The sequence below is a fragment of the Microtus pennsylvanicus genome, chromosome 1 (assembly GCF_037038515.1).
Source record: "Microtus pennsylvanicus isolate mMicPen1 chromosome 1, mMicPen1.hap1, whole genome shotgun sequence".
In the NCBI taxonomy this organism is placed as follows: Eukaryota; Metazoa; Chordata; class Mammalia; order Rodentia; family Cricetidae; genus Microtus; species Microtus pennsylvanicus.
In genome coordinates this window covers 136133829-136151503 of record NC_134579.1, presented here as the reverse complement: position 1 = coordinate 136151503, position 17675 = coordinate 136133829, and the positions used below count along the sequence as shown (strand labels likewise).

The window sequence follows — 17675 nt, the reverse complement described above, 5'->3', positions numbered from 1 at the left end:
TTGCTCGTGCTTTCTCTCCTGCTCCTGATTTGGACCTAACCTCAGCATTTTAGAAGCTAAGGCAAGCTAAGGCAGAAGGATTGCTACAAACCTAAGGCCAGCCTGGGCTACATAGCAAGACCAAGACCCTGTCTTAAAAAAGTGGAGAGCAAGACGCAAGCCGCGGACACCCATGCGCAGATGGGGCGGATGCGGGATAGTCCAAGCATAAAACAGTGAAGACCACACTGAGAGCAGATCGCCCCACTACAATTAAATCAAGTAGGTTTTTGGGGGCCTGGCCTGCAGAGCGGTAGGCCTTTTATAGGCGAGGTCCACGGGCAAACGGGGAGCCTGGTCCTGTCCCTGAAGACTCTCCTGAGTGGGTAGAGTGTTCTTGGCCGGCGTGGGACACAGGAAATGGAGCAGGGGCATTCCCCGACCCCCTTGCCCCCCCCCCCGTTATCCAGCGAGGGTTGGTACCCTCTGCTGGGGCTGCTCCTCTGCTGCGACCTCTCCCTGGCACATCCCAGCTTGTGCCCAGGGGCCTCCTTCACTCCCCCTCCCTTCCGCAGGGCTGCGGGATGACCCAGTTTAGCCTGTTTGGGCACTGGGTTGGGAGATCCAGGCAGAGGGCAGCAGGAGTTTCTCTGTTTTAATGGCTGGCCTGCAGAGGGGTAGGACTTTTGTTGGCAAGGTCCCTGGCGAACAGGGAGCCTGGTTCTGGTCCTGAAGACCCTTCTGAGTGGTGAGAGAGATCTTGGCCCGCGGCGGGAGCCAGGAAACGGAGCGAGGACCTCTGGCCAGCAGGGAAACCTGTTCCTGTTTTAAAAGACCTATTAGATAGCATTGATAGCAGGAGATGGGCAGGCGCCAAGGCAAGAATTCACCCAACAATCTGAAAAACAACATGAAAACACCAGAACCCAATGATCTTACAACAGAAGGACTTGAACTCCCTAACACAGAAGAAGTGGAAAAAATTGACTTTATGAAAGCAATAGAGTCCCTTAAGCGACATGTAAAAAACGCCCTTATAGAGGGGGCTGGAGAGATGGCTCAGTGGTTAAGAGCATTGCCTGCTCTTCCAAAGGTCCTGAGTTCAATTCCCGGCAACCATATGGTGGCTCACAACCATCTGGAATGAGGTCTGGTGCCCTCTTCTGGCCTGCAGACATACACACAGACAGAATATTGTATACATAATAAATAAATATAAAAAATTTTTTAAAAAACGCACTTATAGAAATGGATGAGAGGTATAACAAAAAGTTTGAAGAAATGAGTAAATATGTAAATAATACCCTGGGAAACCAAGAAAAAATGATCAAACAGGTAATGGAAGCAGTTCAAGAATTGAAAACTGAAATGGAAGCAAGGAAGAAAACAAACTGAGGACCAGCTGGATATGGAAAATCTAGGTCAACGAGCAGAGACTACAGAAACAAGCATAATCAATAGAATACAAGAGATAGAAGAAAGAATCTCAGATTCTGAAGACACCATAGAGAAAATAAACTCACTGATCAAAGAAAACAGCAAAGCCAACAAATTCTCATCACAAAACATTCAGGAAATATGGGACACAATAAAAAGACCAAACCCAAGAATAATAGGAATAGAAGAAGGAGAAGAGTCACAGCTCAAAGGCCCAGAAAATATATTTAACAAAATTATGGAAGAAAACTTTCCCAACATAAAGAAAGATATTCCTTTGAACATTCAAGAACCATACAGAACACCAAACAGACTAAATAAAAAAAATCCCCTCGCCATATAATAATCAAAACACAAAATATACAGATTAAAGAAAGAATATTAAGAGCTGCAAAGGAAAAAGGGAAGTAACTTATAAAGGTAAACCGACCAGACTTACACCTGACTTCTCTATGGAAACCATGAAAGCCAGAAGGTCCTGGATAGAGGTACTGCAGAAACTGAGACCATGGATGCAAACCCAAACTACTATACCCAGCCAAGCTATCGTTCACTATCAATGGAGAAAACAAGACATTCCAGGATAAGAACAAATTTAAACAATACGTAGCCACAAATCCAGCACTACAAAAAGCAATAGAAGGAAAATCACAACCCAAGGAATACAACATAGCCAACACTGCCTACAATAACTCAGGCATCTAGCGACCCTTCACCAGCACAACTCAAAGAAGGGAGACACACAAACTCTACTACCAAAAACAGTAAGAATAACCGGAGTAAACAACCACTGGTCATTAATATCATTTAATATTAATGGTCTCAATTCACCTATAAAAAGGCACAGGCTAAGAGATTGGATACAAAAACAGAATCCAACATTCTGCTGTTTGCAAGAAACACATCTCAACCACAAAGACAGGCATCTACTCAGAGTAAAGGGTTGGAAAAAGGTTTTTCAAGCAAATGGTCCTAAGAAAAAAGCAGGTGTGGCCATACTAATTTCTAACAAAACTGACTTCAAACTAAAATCAGAAGAGATTGAGATGGACACTTTATACTCATAACAGGAACAATTCATCAGGATGAAGTCTCAATCCTGAATAGCTACGCCCCTAATATAAAAGCACCCACTTATGTAAAAGAAATATTACTAAAACTCAAGGCAGACATCAAACCACACACATTAGTAGTAGGAGACTTCAACACACCTCTTTCACCAATGGACAGGTCAATCAGACAGAAACCTAATAGAGAATTAAGAGAATTGTTGGAGGTAATGAAGCAAATGGACTTAACAGACATCTATAGAACACTCCACTCAAATAGGAAAGAATATACCTTCTTCTCTGCAGCTCATGGAACCTTCTTGAAAATTGACACATACTCGGAAACAAAGGAAACCTCCACAGATACAAAAAAATATCAGTGTCCACCTGTCTCTTATCAGATCACCATGGATTAAAGTTAGAAGGCAACAACAATGCTACCCCCAGAAAGCCGACAAACTCATGGAAACTGAACAGTCAACTACTGAACCACACCTGGGTCAAGGAAGAAATTAAGAAAGAAATTAAAGTCTTCCTTGAATGTAATGAAAATAAAGAGACAACATACTCAAACCTATGGGACACGATGAAAGCAGTGCTCAGAGGAAAGTTCATAGCACTGAGTGCCCACTTAAAGAAAACGGAGAAAGCATACATTGGGGACTTAACAGCACACCTGAAAGCTCTAGAAAAAAAAGAAGCTGACGTGCCCAGGAGGAGTAGAAGACTGGAAATAATCAAACTGAGGGTGGAAATCGACAAAATAGAAACACAGAAAACAGTCCAAAGATCAATGAAACAAAAAGTTGGTTATTAGAGAAAATCAACAAGATCGACAAACCCCTATCCAAACTAATTAAACGACAAAGAAAGAACACGCAAATAAATAAGATCAGAAATGAAAAGGGGGACATAACCACAGACACAGAGGAAATTCAGAGAATCATTAGATCTTACTACAAAAGCCTGTATGCCACAAAACTGGAAAATGCAAAAGAAATGGACATTTTTCTAGATAAGTACCATATACCAAAGCCAAACCAAGACCAGGTGAACGATCTAAATAGACCTGTTAGTCGCAAAGAATTAGAAACTGTTATCAAAAATCTCCCCTCCAAAAAAAGCCCAGGACCAGATGTTTTCAATGCAGAATTCTACCAGAACTTCCAAGAAGAGCTAATACCTATATTCCTTAATGTATTTCACAATATAGAAACAGAAGAGTCATTGTCAAATTCCTTTTATGAAGCTACAGTTACCCTGATACCAAAACCACACAAAGACCCAACCAAGAAAGAGAATTACAGGCCTATCTCACTCATGAATATCGACACAAAAATTCTCAATAAAATACTGGCAAACCGAATCCAAGAACACATTAGAAAAATTATCCATTATGATCAAGTAGGCTTCATCCCAGAGATGCAGGGCTGGTTCAACATACGCAAATCTACCAATGTAATCCACCATATTAATAAACTGAAAGAAACAAAACCATATGATCATTTCATTAGATGCTGAAAAAGCATTCGACAAAATTCAACACCCCTTTATGATAAAGGTCTTGGAGAGATTAGGGATACAAGGGTCATACCTAAATATAATAAAAGCTATTTACAGCAAGCCGACAGCTAACATTAAATTAAACGGAGAAAAACTCAAAGCCATCCCACTAAAATCAGGAACACGACAAGGATGTCCACTCTCTCTATACCTCTTCAATATAGTACTTGAAGTTCTAGCAATAGCAATAAGACAACATAAGGGGATCAAGGGGATTTGTATTGGAAAGGAAGAAGTTAAGCTTTTGTTATTTGCAGATGATATGATAGTATACATAAGTGACCCCAAAAACTCTACCAAAGAACTCCTACAGCTGATAAACACCTTTGGTAATGTGGCAGGATACAAGATCAACTCCAAAAAATCAGTTGCCTTCCTGTACACTAAGGATAAGGAAGCAGAGAGGGAAATCAGAGAAGCATCACCTTTCATGATAGCCACAAATAGCATAAAATATCTTGGGGTAACTCTGACCAAGGAAGTGAAAGATCTATTTGACAAGAACTTTAAGTCTTTGAAGAAAGAAATTGAAGAGGACACCAGAAAATGGAAGGATCTCCCTTGCTCTTGGACTGGGAGGATCAACATAGTAAAAATGGCAATTCTACCAAAAGCAATCTATAGATTCAATGCAATCCCCATCAAAATCCCATCAAAATTCTTCACAGATCTGGAGAAGACAATAATCAACTTTATATGGAAAAACAAAAAACCCAGGATAGCTAAAACAATCTTATACAATAAAGGATCGTCTGGAGGCATTACCATCCCTGACTTCAAACTCTACTACAGAGCTACAGTATTGAAAACAGCTTGGTATTGGCATAAAAACAGAGAAGTCGACCAGTGGCATTGAATAGAAGACCCTGACTTTAACCCACAAACCTACGAACACCTGATTTTTGATAAAGGAGCTAAAAGTATACAATGGAAAAAAAGAGAGCATCTTCAACAAATTGTGCTGGCAAAACTTGATGTCAATCTGTAGAAGAATGAAAATAGATCCATATCTATCACCATGCACAAAACTCAAGTCCAAATGGATTAAAGACCTCAATATCAGTCTGAACACACTGAACCTGATAGAAGAGAAAGTGGGAAGTACTCTACAACACATGGGCACAGGAGACCACTTCCTACGTATAACCCCAGCAGCACAGACATTAAGAGCATCACTGAATAAATGGGACCTCCTGAGACTGAGAAGCTTCTGTAAAGCAAAAGACACTGTCACTAAAACAAAAAGGCAACCCACTGACTGGGAGAAGATCTTCACCAACCCCGCAACTGACAAAGGTCTGATCTCCAAAATATATAAAGAACTCAAGAAACTAGACCGTAAAAGGCTAATCAACCCAATTATAAAATGGGTCACTGAGCTGAACAGAGAATTCTCAACAGAAGAAGTTCAAATGGCAAAAGACACTTAAGATCATGCTCAACTTCCTTAGCGATCAGGGAAATGTAAATCAAGACAACTTTAAGATACCATCTTACACCTGTCAGAATGGCTAAAATAAAAAACACCAATGATAGCCTTTGCTGGAGAGGTTGTGGAGAAAGGGGTACACTCATCCATTGCTGGTGGGAATGCAAACTTGTGCAACCACTTTGGAAAGCAGTGTGGCGGTTTCTCAGGAAATTCGGGATCAACCTACCCCTGGACCCAGCAATACCACTCTTGGGAATATACCCAAGAGATACCCTATCATACAACAAAAGTATATGCTCTACTATGCTCATAGCAACATTGTTTGTAATATTTTTTATTTTATTTATTTTTTTATTTTTTGGTTTTTTCGAGACAAGGTTTCTCTGTGGCTTTGGAGCCTGTCCTGGAACTAGCTCTTGTAGACCAGGCTGGTCTCGAACTCACAGAGATCCGCCTGCCTCTGCCTCCCGAGTGCTGGGATTAAAGGCGTGCGCCACCATCGCCCGGCAGCATTGTTTGTAATAGCCAGAACCTGGAAACAACCTAGATGCCCTTCAATGGAAGAATGGATGAATAAAGTATGAAATATATACATATTAGAGTACTACTCAGCAGTAAAAAACAATGACTTCTTGAATTTTGCATGAAATGGACAGAAATAGAAAACACTATCCTGAGTGAGGTAAGCCAGACCCAAAAAGAGGAACATGGGATGTACTCACTCATATTTGGTTTCTAGCCATAAATAAAGGACATTGAGCCTATAATTCACGATCCTAGAGAAGCTAAATAAGAAGGTGAACCCAAAGAAAAACATATAGGCATCCTCCTGAATATTAACCTTCATCAGGCGATGAAAGGAGACAGAGACCCACATTGGAGCACCGGACTCCAATGTGTCCAAATCTCAAGGTCCAAATCAGGAGCAGAAGGAGAGAAAGCACGAGCAAGGAACTCAGGACCGCGAGGGGTGTACCCACACACTGAGACAATGGGGATGTTCTATCAGGAACTCACCAAGGCCAGCTGGCCTGGGTCTGAAAAAGCCTGGGATAAACCCGGACTCGCTGAACATAGCGGACAATGAGGACTACTGAGAATTCAAGAACAATGGCAATGGGCTTTTGATCCTACTGCACGTACTGGCTTTGTGTGAGCCTAGGCAGTTTGGATGCTCACCTTACTAGACCTGGATGGAGGTGGGTGGTCCTTGGACTTCCCACAGGGCAGGGAACCCTGATTGCTCTTTGGGCTGACGAGGGAGGAGGACTTGATGGGGGAGGGGGAGGGAAATGGGAGGCGGTGGCGGGGAGGAGGCAGAAATCTTTAATAAATAAATAAATAATAAAGTGGAGAGCAACAGAGGAAGATACCAGCTCCCACATGTACACACACACACTCACACGTGGTGCTGGGGTGCCATGCAGCCCTGTGAAGTTCCCAGTGGAGAACACTACCCAGCACTCCGTATATCCTCACCCAACAGCTCTGGAGTGTGTTGTCACCAAAACTTCCTAAAAGTAAGAAAGCTTAAGCAATTGTCCCAGCACTGCACAGCTGGTGCCCAGCGGAGCAGGGACTTTGTCAGAAGGAGCGTGCACCTCTTAGGAGGTAGATTTAGGAGGATCTACTTTCCAGATGTGGAAAGAGTTGAGAAAAGGAGAGTTCCCCGTTTCCCAAGTAAGTCTCTGGGAGAGCCTTTCCCCCACCCCCACTCTGTGTTCCTGGGCCAGAAGCCTGGAGGGGTGTGCATGCTTGAGTGTGGGTTCCCATAAATAATTGAGGGTCCTGCAGCGCCCCACAGCTGTCCCCTCTCCCTGAAGCAGGGAGAGGGTGGTGGTGACGTCATTTTCTCCCCCGCTGGGGCCACTTCACCTGGGTTATAAGGCTCTGGCACTGGTTGGCTGCTCAGCCAGCGGAGAGGTCCAGGGTCCGGACTCCCCACCATGACGCGCCGTGCACCCACCTCCGCAGCGCTGCTGCTGCTGCCCCCGCTGTTGGCACTGCTGCTGGGGACTGGTGAGTCCAGAGCCCACAGAGGGATTAGGTGGCAGGCCAGTATACCTGGGGCCGGGCTATAGACAGGCGGCTGAGCTTACACACGGGGGCAGCTCAGCTGGTAGGTGCCAGGCTGGTGGGCTGCGGTAACGGAGGAGCTGGGATCAGTACCACGGACAGTGCCTGTTTCATCCCTCCACAGCCTCCTCGGTTCCCCTGGCGCCCAGACCCTCCAAGGAGGAGGTGAGAGAGGAGCCCTTCTTTGCCCACCCCATCCTGCTGGGTCCCCTCTGCTCAGCTTCTCCCAGGATCCCCACCTCTTTCTTTTCTCCTGTAGCCACTCTGTTTGCCCAACTCCCTTGCCCTTGACCTCCCTCTAACCTTTGATCCTTGCCCCAGCTAACCCGCTGTCTAGCAGAGGTGGTCATGGAGGTGCTGACACTGGGCCAGGCCCAGAGAGGCCTCTGCACAGCTCTGCTCCACAAAGGTAGGAATCCCTTAGTTCCCCTCGGGCTCCCAACATCTTTCCCCACCTTCCTACTGGCCCACAGTGCACGGTAGGAAAGTTCCCAGGCCCCAGGGTCAGTGTGGTGCTGCTTACCCTCCCCCCCACACACACGTGAAAGAGCCTGGCTACAGCACAGGGACTAGAGCCGAGAATATACAGCCTGTGACACCCCCTCCCAGTGCCAAGCAGTCCCTTTCATGATGTCAGGTCAGGAAGGACCCAGAACTCCTGAGCAACCCCATTTCTCAGTTGGCTGAACAAAGAGAACCCTATTTTTCCCTGCCAGAGATATTCGAGACAGAGCCCCATGGCTGTGTGTCCCTTGAGGAGAAGAGGTTACTGGGTGGGGACTTCAACAAGCAGGAGACTGGAAAGATGAGGTCCAGCCAGGAGATAAGGGACAAGGAAGAGGAGGAAGCAGCAGAGAGGACCCACAAGTCTGAGGTGCAGGAACAGGCCATCCATACACAGCTCCACAGCCAGCTTCACCAGGAAGAGGAGAAAGAGGAGGAAGAGAAGAGGCAGCCTCAGAAGCATATGTGGGAACATCTAGAGGGTGCCAGGGGCCCCCAGAAGCGGGTGGCTGAGAAGGCCAGCGATGCGGAGACAGCCCGGTTTCAGGCAGAGGAGAAGGGCATGCACCTGCTGGGTGGAGGCCACAGTCTGTGGCAGGGGAGTGAGATGGCAGGGGGAGAAAGGCACGAAGAATCCTCGAGTCATCGTCACCACCTGGAGCAGCCGGGTACCAAGGCCAAGCAGGAAGAAGAGGCAGAGGAGGAGGCGGCTTCAGAGCAGGAGGTGAGTGGGCGGGGCCACTCCAGGGTCACCCAAGGAGGTCTCTTCTAACACCTACTAGTGCTGGGCCACAATGAAACCCACCATGAAGTGGGTCAGTGACCAAGTATGCACCAAGACTAGGTAGCAACGCCCAGGCAAGGACAGTGACCAGGAAGACACCACTAATTACCCAGAAACATCAGCATCATCGCCAGTCTGTACCAAGTAAGTCAGCTCCCACTGAAGCCAGCAGCTACTCTCCTGGTTCACTAGGCTAGTGACAGATACCATTGGCTAAGCCATGCAAGGTCCAATATATCCCACATGCCAGCAAGGATGGCTCAGTGGGTAAAGGCACTTGCTGCCAAGCCTGGTGACCTGAGTTCAATCCCTAGGTCCTGCACTGCATGGCGGATGGAGAGGACTGACTCCCACAGGTTGTCCTCTGACCGCCCCACACATGCTGGGATACACATGTGCACATACACGCCCACAATAAATGTATAAACTTGTTTTTTAGTTATGTGCTGGAGAGATGGTTTAACAGTTCAAAGCATTGGCTGCCCTTTCAGAGGACCCAGGTTCAATTCCCAGGATCCACCTAGTGACTCTGCAACTCCATTTCCAGGGGATCCTATGCCCTCTCCTGGCCTCCAGGGGCAGCAGGAAGACATGGTGATATACAGACATATATGCCGGCAAACACCCATACACATAAAGTTTTTTTTTAACTGATTAAATATAACCTTAATTGGAAGCAGCAATCAAAATGGCCATCACATCACAGATGGGTCACCCAGAGCTGGGATGTAGGTCTGTGGTAGAATGTATACTTAGCATGCAATGCCCTGATTCATTTCCAAGCACTACATAAACCAGCTGTGATGATACATATCTGTAATCCCAGCACTCAGAGAGCAGAGGCAGAGGATCAAATGTGAACCTCCACGCCGGTCCAGTGGGCGAACAGAACTTTGGGGTTTGGGGGAACAAAGATGGTAGCCATCACTAACCATGACAGACAGCTAGGAAGGGACTTCAGGCTACCAGTGATTTACAGTGGTCACAGAGGTAACCATATTTCTGATCTCCCCCAGGAAGACGATGTGGAGCAGCTAGAGCGCATGAAGGAGCAGCTAAAGAAGGCCACCGCCATGCTGGGAGAGGCACTTGGGAGGGAAGGCTGACCTCCATCCACTCCCCTCCTTTCCCGTACGCCCTAAGGCTCAGGACTGTTGACCTCAGAGCCCCCATCCCACCAACTGGCAGGGGCTGGGAAGCAAGGGTGTGCCTGAGAACCAAGCCTGAGAGAAGTCTGAGTGGGGCGAGGGCTGGTTCAGACTCGGGACCCCACCCCACCCCTCCATCCCTGAGTGAATAAAGCACAAAGCAAACCGTGGCTCACATGTGGCTCTGCAGGGACGGGACCTGAAATAAGCAGAAGGCACTATCAGGCTGGGCGCTGCTTGTCAGCTTTAAAGTTTTATTAAACTGGAAATTATATTAATATTAAAACTTAAGTCAGGTGGGGTTGGGGTCATCAGGAAGAGGTTTGGGTGCTGAGGAGGGAGGTAGCCGGTTTCGGCTCCTGCCACTGTGGACCACGATGTCGTCATATTCATCCTGGGAAAAGAGAGGGACAGCACAGGAGTCAGGTAGCTGCCACCTTGCCCACTGCCAAGGCCACAGCGCCTAATGGGGTCTCGCCGTGACGCCTGCATTCCCTTGCCCCTCCTTTAACACCCTGAATGCACCATGCTGGAGGTCATGGCTCTCAGTACCACCTTCTCCCACCACGACTCCTATGTGCCCTGGGTATTAGTCACCTGACACAGCTCTCTCCCCACGCCCCTCTGCCTTCACCCACCTTCAGCCCTCCTCATGCTACGCCGGCCCCTATACAAGCGTGTGTTGTTGTCTGTGTTCTTCAGTAATGCTCCCTCACTGCTGGCGGAGGTCTTTCCCAACCATCAGTGTTCCGGCCACTCTGACCATGCTCAGACCCTCACTGCCTGTGCTCATGACTGCCTCTGGAGGAAGTCTAACATAGCTCGTCTTGTGCAATTTTGTTTTTCCTTTTTGACAGGGTCTCACTATGCAGCCCTTGCAGGCCTCAAACTCACAGACTGCCTCTGCCTCCTGAATCCCAGGACTCAAGGCTATGGTGTTTGCCACCATGACAGGTTGCCAAGTCTATGACAGTTTCCCCTCATCTCCGTGTCCCTTATCTGAGTCCCTGACTGCATCTGCCAGGTTTCTGGTTGTCTATTTACCCCGACCCCTCAAGGGGATACCCGTTCCTGACTCACGCCCTCATCTCTGTCGTCGCTGTCATTGTCGCTGCTGCTGCTGCTGCTGCAAGGGCCAAGCTTATCATCCTCCTCCTCAGGCTCAGGGGCTCCATGTGCACGGAGGAGGCGGGCAAGGACGGGGTTGGGCCGAAGCAGGGCGCTACCAAGTGGGGTGCGGCCCCCATACATGCGGGCGGTAGGGTCAGCACCAGCCTTCAGGAGAAGCTCCAACACGCTGGCTGCCTGGGCTTCCACCGCCAGGTGCAGAGGGGTCCGGCCACACGTGGGTTCCTGTGGGAGGTGCCAGAGCAGTCAGTGAGAGCACACAGGGGACAGTGCCTTCCCCCACACTGGCCCACCACGGTGGCTCACCGGTTTATTGAGGTCAGCTCCAGCATCCCGGAGCAGCTGGACCATCTCTGCATCTTTGTGGATGACAGCTACGTGGAGTGGGGTGTGGCCTGGGGACAGATGACAAGTTAAGGAGCCTCAGCTCTGTCATGACCCGAGGGAAGGGTACCAGGTTTGGGGCCTGAGCTCAGATGACAGCATGCTGGCAGGGTAAGCCTGAGTGGTGAGGTGTCTGGGATCTACAGGGACTCGGAATGAGAGCACTCACTCTGTAGACCAACAGAACCAAGTCTGAGGTCTTCCTTCACAAAGAACAGCTCTTGAGTTCCATCCCCAGCATCATAAATAAAACAAACAAGGACAGTAACAATAGAGGTCCCACAAAGGACCGGGACACTGGCTCTCAGGTGACCTCAGCCTATTTATGGAGAAGCCAGGTTCTTTTCCCATGAGGCCTGAGTGAGGAGGGTGAACTCTGCACCCTCTGCCCAGGGCTAGGAGCGTGGGGTGGATCCTCTCATTCCAGTTAGGCTGAACTAGAGGCTTACACTTGGGAACAAACAGTTCTGGAGGGAAGGAACCTTGCAGGTAGGTAGTCCAAGCTCAACCACTGTATCCCGGCATTTCTGAATCTATAGGTTGGCCGTCTGGGATGCAAGTGGTTTGAAGACCATTTCTGGGGAAGAGGAGCCCTGTGTATCAATTCTTAATACTCCTGGGGGTCCTTGGTCCAGAAGCTGGGACTTCTGGAGACTTAGGATGATTTTGCTTTTAGGAGCTGGTTTTGCTTTCAGGTTTTTTGTTTTGTTTTTGTTTTTTTTTAAACAGGGGCTCACGATGTAGCACAGGCTGAAGCTGACCTCATGATCTTTCTGCTTCAGGCTTCTGTCACCCAAGTGCTGGGATTATAGGCACATATAGCCTTGCCCTGAGAAGGGTGTGTGAGACAGGGTCTCCTGAACCTAGACTGATCTAAAACTAGCTAGATAGCACCAAAGATGACCTTCAACTCCTGATCCTCTTGCTTCCAACTTACAAGGGCTGGTATTATAGGCATGTGCCACCACGCCCAGTTTATGCTGGGGATTGAACCCAGGCTCTGTGTATGCCAGATAAGCACAGGGTTTCAAGTCAGGTAATAGCCAGGGAGTTTTCGTTCTTCCCAGGGCCCAGGGCCCTCACCCTCATAGTTTTCTGCTTCTAGCTGCAGCTTCCAGTCTTCATCACTTGGCTCCTCTTCGTTCTCTGGGTTAGGTTGAGGGTTCACAACAACAGGGTTTTGGCTGGTGCCTGGGGCATGGTCCTGGCTCTGAGTGAGGTAGGTATCTGAGGCATCCCTTGGACGTCTGGGGCGGGGCTGGAGCAGCACGCATGCGCACGTGTGTGCCCTCATGCGGCAGGCCAAGTGCAGCGCGGTGTGGCCCCCTCGCTCAGTCACCAACACTCCTGCGCCAGCTGCATACAACTTCTCTACCGTGGATGCCTCCCCCAGGATGGCTGCTAGGTGCAGGGCTGTCTACAGGGAGAGAGAGCAGGGGTTAGGGCCACAATGACAATCCTGGACCCGGCTCCCTAAAGTGACCATCCCCAGTGGCTCACTTGGCCTAGGTCATTCTGCAAGTCCAGGTACTCAGTGCCGGCGGAGAAGCCCAAGAGGAAATCCAGGAAGGGTTCATGCTGATGTATCACGGCCAAGTGCAGGGCCCTGGGGACAAAGGGAGAGGTCAATAAACAAGGAGCTACAAACTGTGGCCACCATTGGAAACATTTCAGTGTCTGGGAGTCAGGGACGGGAGCTACTTTGGTTGGTTGGTTGGTGTTCTGAGATAAGACAAGGGTCTTCAGCCGGGCAGTGGTGGCATATGCCTTTAATCCCAGCACTTGGGAGGGAGATATAGACTGATCTCTGTGAGTTCGAGGACAGCCTGATCTACAAGAGTTAGTTTCAAGACAGGCTCCGAAGAAAAAGAAAAAGAAAAAAAGAACCAGTGTTTACTAAGGAAATTAGCCAGCTCAAATTTCAGTACCTGGAGAAGCTGAGGCTGGAGGATTGTTACATCAAGGCCAGACTGGGCAACATGGTGAGTTCTAGACCAGCAGGGTCAAATACTAAATAATGAGATTTGGTCACCAAGAACAGGTGGGCATGGTGGCATGTGTGAAAGAGGCAGAGGCTGGTGGGCTCTGTGAATTCCAGGCTAGTCTGGTCTGCAGGTGAGTTCCAGGTCGGCGAGGGCTACATTGTGAAGCCTCATCTCAGATAATAACAAAGCGAAGAGCAAATGAGGCAGACAGCGAACACCGACCAATGGCCTCCACACACAAATATATACACACAAAGACAAACTAGGTATAACGCCCCCAGCTTCTAATCTTAGCACTTCAGAAGCTGAGGCAGAAGGATCACAAGTTTAAGACCAGCCTGGGCTCCACAGTGAAGCCTTGACACAAAAAACAAAATACAAAAAAAGTGGAAAACAAGGGCTGGGGCTGGGATGTGGGTTGGGGAGCACATGCCTAACATTTGCACCTCAGGCTTGACTGACAACACACACACACACATACACACACGTGCGCGCACACACACACACACACACACACACACTATGGCTCTAATAATAGACCTCCAGATTACATAAAGCAAAAGCTAACAGAATGAAAACCAACAGATGAATCCACAGACTTGGAGATTTCAATAGGTCTCTGTCACGAATTGTTCGAGGAAACAGAAAACATCAGCAAAGAGACAGCAGACTTGGAGAGCAGGGTGTGTGGTTGTTGCTGTCTTGTTTTTGCAGTAGCGGATGGAACCGAAGGCTCCATGCATGCAGGGAAGCACACGCTCATCAGTCTCTTTGTTCCCTTTATTTTGCGACAGGGCCTTGCCATTCATCTTTCCCAGGCTGGACTTGAATTCACTCTGTTCCTAGGCTGAACCTGAACTTGAGAATCCTCCTGCCTCAGTCTTCTTTGGAGCTGGAATTACACGCCCAGCTTTGAACAACACTGCTAATCAACATTACCTCTAAATCACAGATTATTTATTTATTTAGTGTATGTGTGCCTGAGTGGATGGATGCACATGACATGCACGCGGGAGCTAACTAACAGAGGCCAGAAGAGGGCATCAGACCCCTGGAAACTAGGGTTATAGATAGTTGTTAGTTGCCATGTGAGTGCTGGGAACTGGACTGGGTGGGTCTTCTGCAAGAGCAGCTAGTGCTCTTAACCAGCGAGCTACCACTCCAACCCCATTTTATAAACTCTTTATAAGTACTCACATAACACTCAGGGTCAATTTCTGAGCCAAAAAACCGAGTCTCAGTAAATCAAAATGAATTGCCATGGGGACACCATTCCTGATGGAGTACTTGCCTGGCACCCAGAAGGCCTGGGTTTGATGCCCAGCACGGAAAGAGAAACTAGAGAGTGCAAATCAAGCAAAGAATTTTCTCTGCCCACAGTGAAACAAAACTCAAAACCAGTAACAGAAAGACATCTGGAAAGTCCTCCAAGGGTGGAAAATGAACATGCTTCTTCATAATCTACTGGCCAAAGGAGAAATCAAGAGAAATTAGAAAATATACTCAAATAAGTGAAAACAAAAACACAGCATATCAGAAGTTCTCTGCAGGGAATATTTGTAGCGCTCAAAGCTCATTAGCAAAGTGGAAAGGTGAGTCGGTAAAGCGCAGACATAGTCAGTCCCCAGCAGAGCAGGAGCCGGGCACACACCACATGTGTAAGACCAAGAGTGTAAGGCTACAGAGAAACCCTGTCCCGAAAAACCAAAAAAAAAAAAAAAAAAGAGTGTAAGGCTAGAGGCTGAACCAATGGCTCACCAGCTAAGAGCACTTATGGCTCTTGCAGAAGACCCAGGTTTGATTTCCAGCACCTACATGGTGGCTCACAACCATCCATAACTCCAGTTCCCGTGGATCCAACAAGCACATATACAACTCACACACACAGGTGTGCAAGTGAAAAACATCTATACACATAAAGTAAAATAATTCAGGAGGCAGAGGCAGCCGGATCTCTGAGTTTCAGGCCATCCTGGTCTACAGATTGAGTTCCATGACAACCAGGGCTACACATAGAGAAACCCTGTCTTGATTAAAAAAAAAATTATAGAATTCAAGGCTATCCCAGGCTGTACAGTGAGACACTGACTAAAAAAGGGGCTAACGGAGGGGGGATTGGGGGACGAGGCTGGGAAATAGTTGGTAGGTAAAGCACAGTGACCTTAGTTCAGAACACGCCTAAGAAAAATTTGGTTGTGGTTTTAAATGCTTATAATTCCAGCACTAGGGAGGCGAACACACACGATCCCTGGATGGAGCGTGTAGGCATACATCTTTGATCTCAGCACTCAGGAGGCAGAGGCAGATGGATTGCTGTGAGTTTGAGGCCAGCCTGGTTTACACGGTGAATTCCAGGCCAGCCAAGAGCTATACAGAGAGACTTGGTCTCAGAGAAGGAGAAGGGGTGAGGATCCCTGGGATTCTCAAGCAGCTAATCTAGCCTCTGTGGTGAGTGCTCGGCCAGTGAAAGGCCCTGTCTCAAAACAAATCAACAGCTCAGGGTTCTCCTCTAGTCTCTCTCTCTCACACACACACACACACACACACACACACACACACACACACACGGCATAGTGATGTATACTTGGGAGCTAGAAGCAGGAGGATGAAAAGTTCAAGGCTATCCTCAGCTGAATAGCAAGATCAAGACCACCATGGATTACATGAGACTATATATCACAAAACAAAAAAAAGGAAAGAGGAAAAAGAAAATTACAAAATCTACATCTAAATCTAAAGTGATCAGAATGAAATAATAAAGGAACAAGAACCAATAAAATGGAAAGTGAAAAATAAGAAAATTAAGGAAACAACACCTGGTTCTTTAAGATTCGTGTTTATTGTGTTCCCCTCATGGGTCAGGCACTGAGTCACTGGGCACACGCAATAAGCACAAAGGACAAAAAATCCCGGGTACAATCCCTTACACAGCTGTCCCTTCTCCCCAGCTTAGCGACTAAGCACAATTTCCTGATTCTTAAAATTATTTTTCAATCTCCCTCTCCTCCTTTTCCTCTCCCCTCATTTTTGATACCAGGTCCTCCCAAGCTATCCTCAGACTTAGAGATCCTCTTTGCCTCAGCCCCTTGGAGGGCTGGGATTACAAGTGTGTACCATCACACCAGCTCAGCTAAAAACAGCCGCTGGAAGGCGGTGGTCTGGGAGGAACATTTGGTTAACAGACAAATCTATCCTCGTGGAAATGAGATTCTGATTTTTTTATTTTATTTTTTTGGTTTTTTAGTTTTTCGAGACAGGGTTTCTCTGTAGCTTTGAAGCCTGTCCTGGAAGAGATTCTGAATTTTATGTAGCTCTGGCTGGCCAGAAACTCACTTCGTAGATCAAGTAGCCTCAAATTCAGAGATCTGCCTGCCTCTGCCTCCCAAGTGCTGAGTGCCACTGTGCCCAGCAGCTCAATTTCTTATTTGCAGATCCATGCTGGAAGTAGCAGAGTTGTAGACTCAGGGCCAAGGACTAATTTTGGAAGTCAAAATCTGGCTTATTACAAGGGTAGCTAAGATCAAAGACCACATTTGGAAGCAGGGGGTCAGAAGGTGTGGGAACTAGAGGGGTAACAAAGGTCCGGGGGCCTGGTCGGGAAGGTTCAGATCCGGTTTGGGGATCAGAAGGTAGGATATGGATTACAGGAGCACAAATTTAGAATTCAAGAAAGGTGAGACACTTGACTGTGGGTGAACGTAAGACTAGTCTTCTCACAGTTTAGTATTTGGGAGTTAGGGGTCAGGAAGTCCAGCATCGGAAGTCAAGAGTTAGGAACTAGAAGATAATAAGCCACAGGAATCATAGGCTAATGGAGACTCAGGTAGGATCCTGGGGCTCCGTTTAGTAATTTAAGGTTTACTCACGTGTCCCCATCCTCAGTGACGTAGCCAAAGACCAGGGGCGCCCACGACAGCTCCGGGCCCAGCTCTGCGCACAGTCCTGGTCCTCCGGGAGCCGCTGCGTCGGGACCTAGAGAGCCTAGGCCGCTGTCACACCATTCATCGGCGTCCGCAGTTTTTCCCAAACAAGCTACCCCGGCCATGGCCCCAGCCACCTCGGGTGGCCCCCTGTGGTCGCCCGCCTGTCGCTGGGCTTTGCCGTGCGTTCCAGTGCTTCCGCCCTGCTGGGAATTCCCCAACACGCCCCCTCATCTACCCAATCAGAATGTGTTAAATAGCTACACTCCGCCCCTATACAGCACCA

General features: G+C 47.9%; 2 protein-coding genes across 2 annotated transcripts; one reads left to right on the top strand and one right to left on the bottom strand.

Annotated features, from left to right (window-relative positions):
* The first annotated feature begins 7406 nt into the window (after positions 1–7406).
* Positions 7407–9987, top strand: Ccer2 (coiled-coil glutamate rich protein 2). The gene is made up of 5 exons (XM_075979039.1): positions 7407–7479; positions 7661–7701; positions 7858–7945; positions 8253–8764; positions 9841–9987. The coding sequence occupies exons 1-5, from the start codon at positions 7407–7409 to the stop codon at positions 9928–9930; spliced, it is 804 nt and encodes a 267-aa protein (XP_075835154.1). The 3' UTR covers positions 9931–9987.
* A 206-nt stretch (positions 9988–10193) lies between these two features.
* Nfkbib (NFKB inhibitor beta) lies at positions 10194–17610 on the bottom strand. The gene is made up of 6 exons (XM_075986964.1): positions 17336–17610; positions 12985–13090; positions 12568–12901; positions 11407–11495; positions 11053–11325; positions 10194–10366 (listed from the first exon to the last, which is right to left on the bottom strand). The coding sequence occupies exons 1-6, from the start codon at positions 17512–17514 to the stop codon at positions 10265–10267; spliced, it is 1083 nt and encodes a 360-aa protein (XP_075843079.1). The 5' UTR covers positions 17515–17610; the 3' UTR covers positions 10194–10264.
* Between the last annotated feature and the right edge of the window lie 65 nt (positions 17611–17675).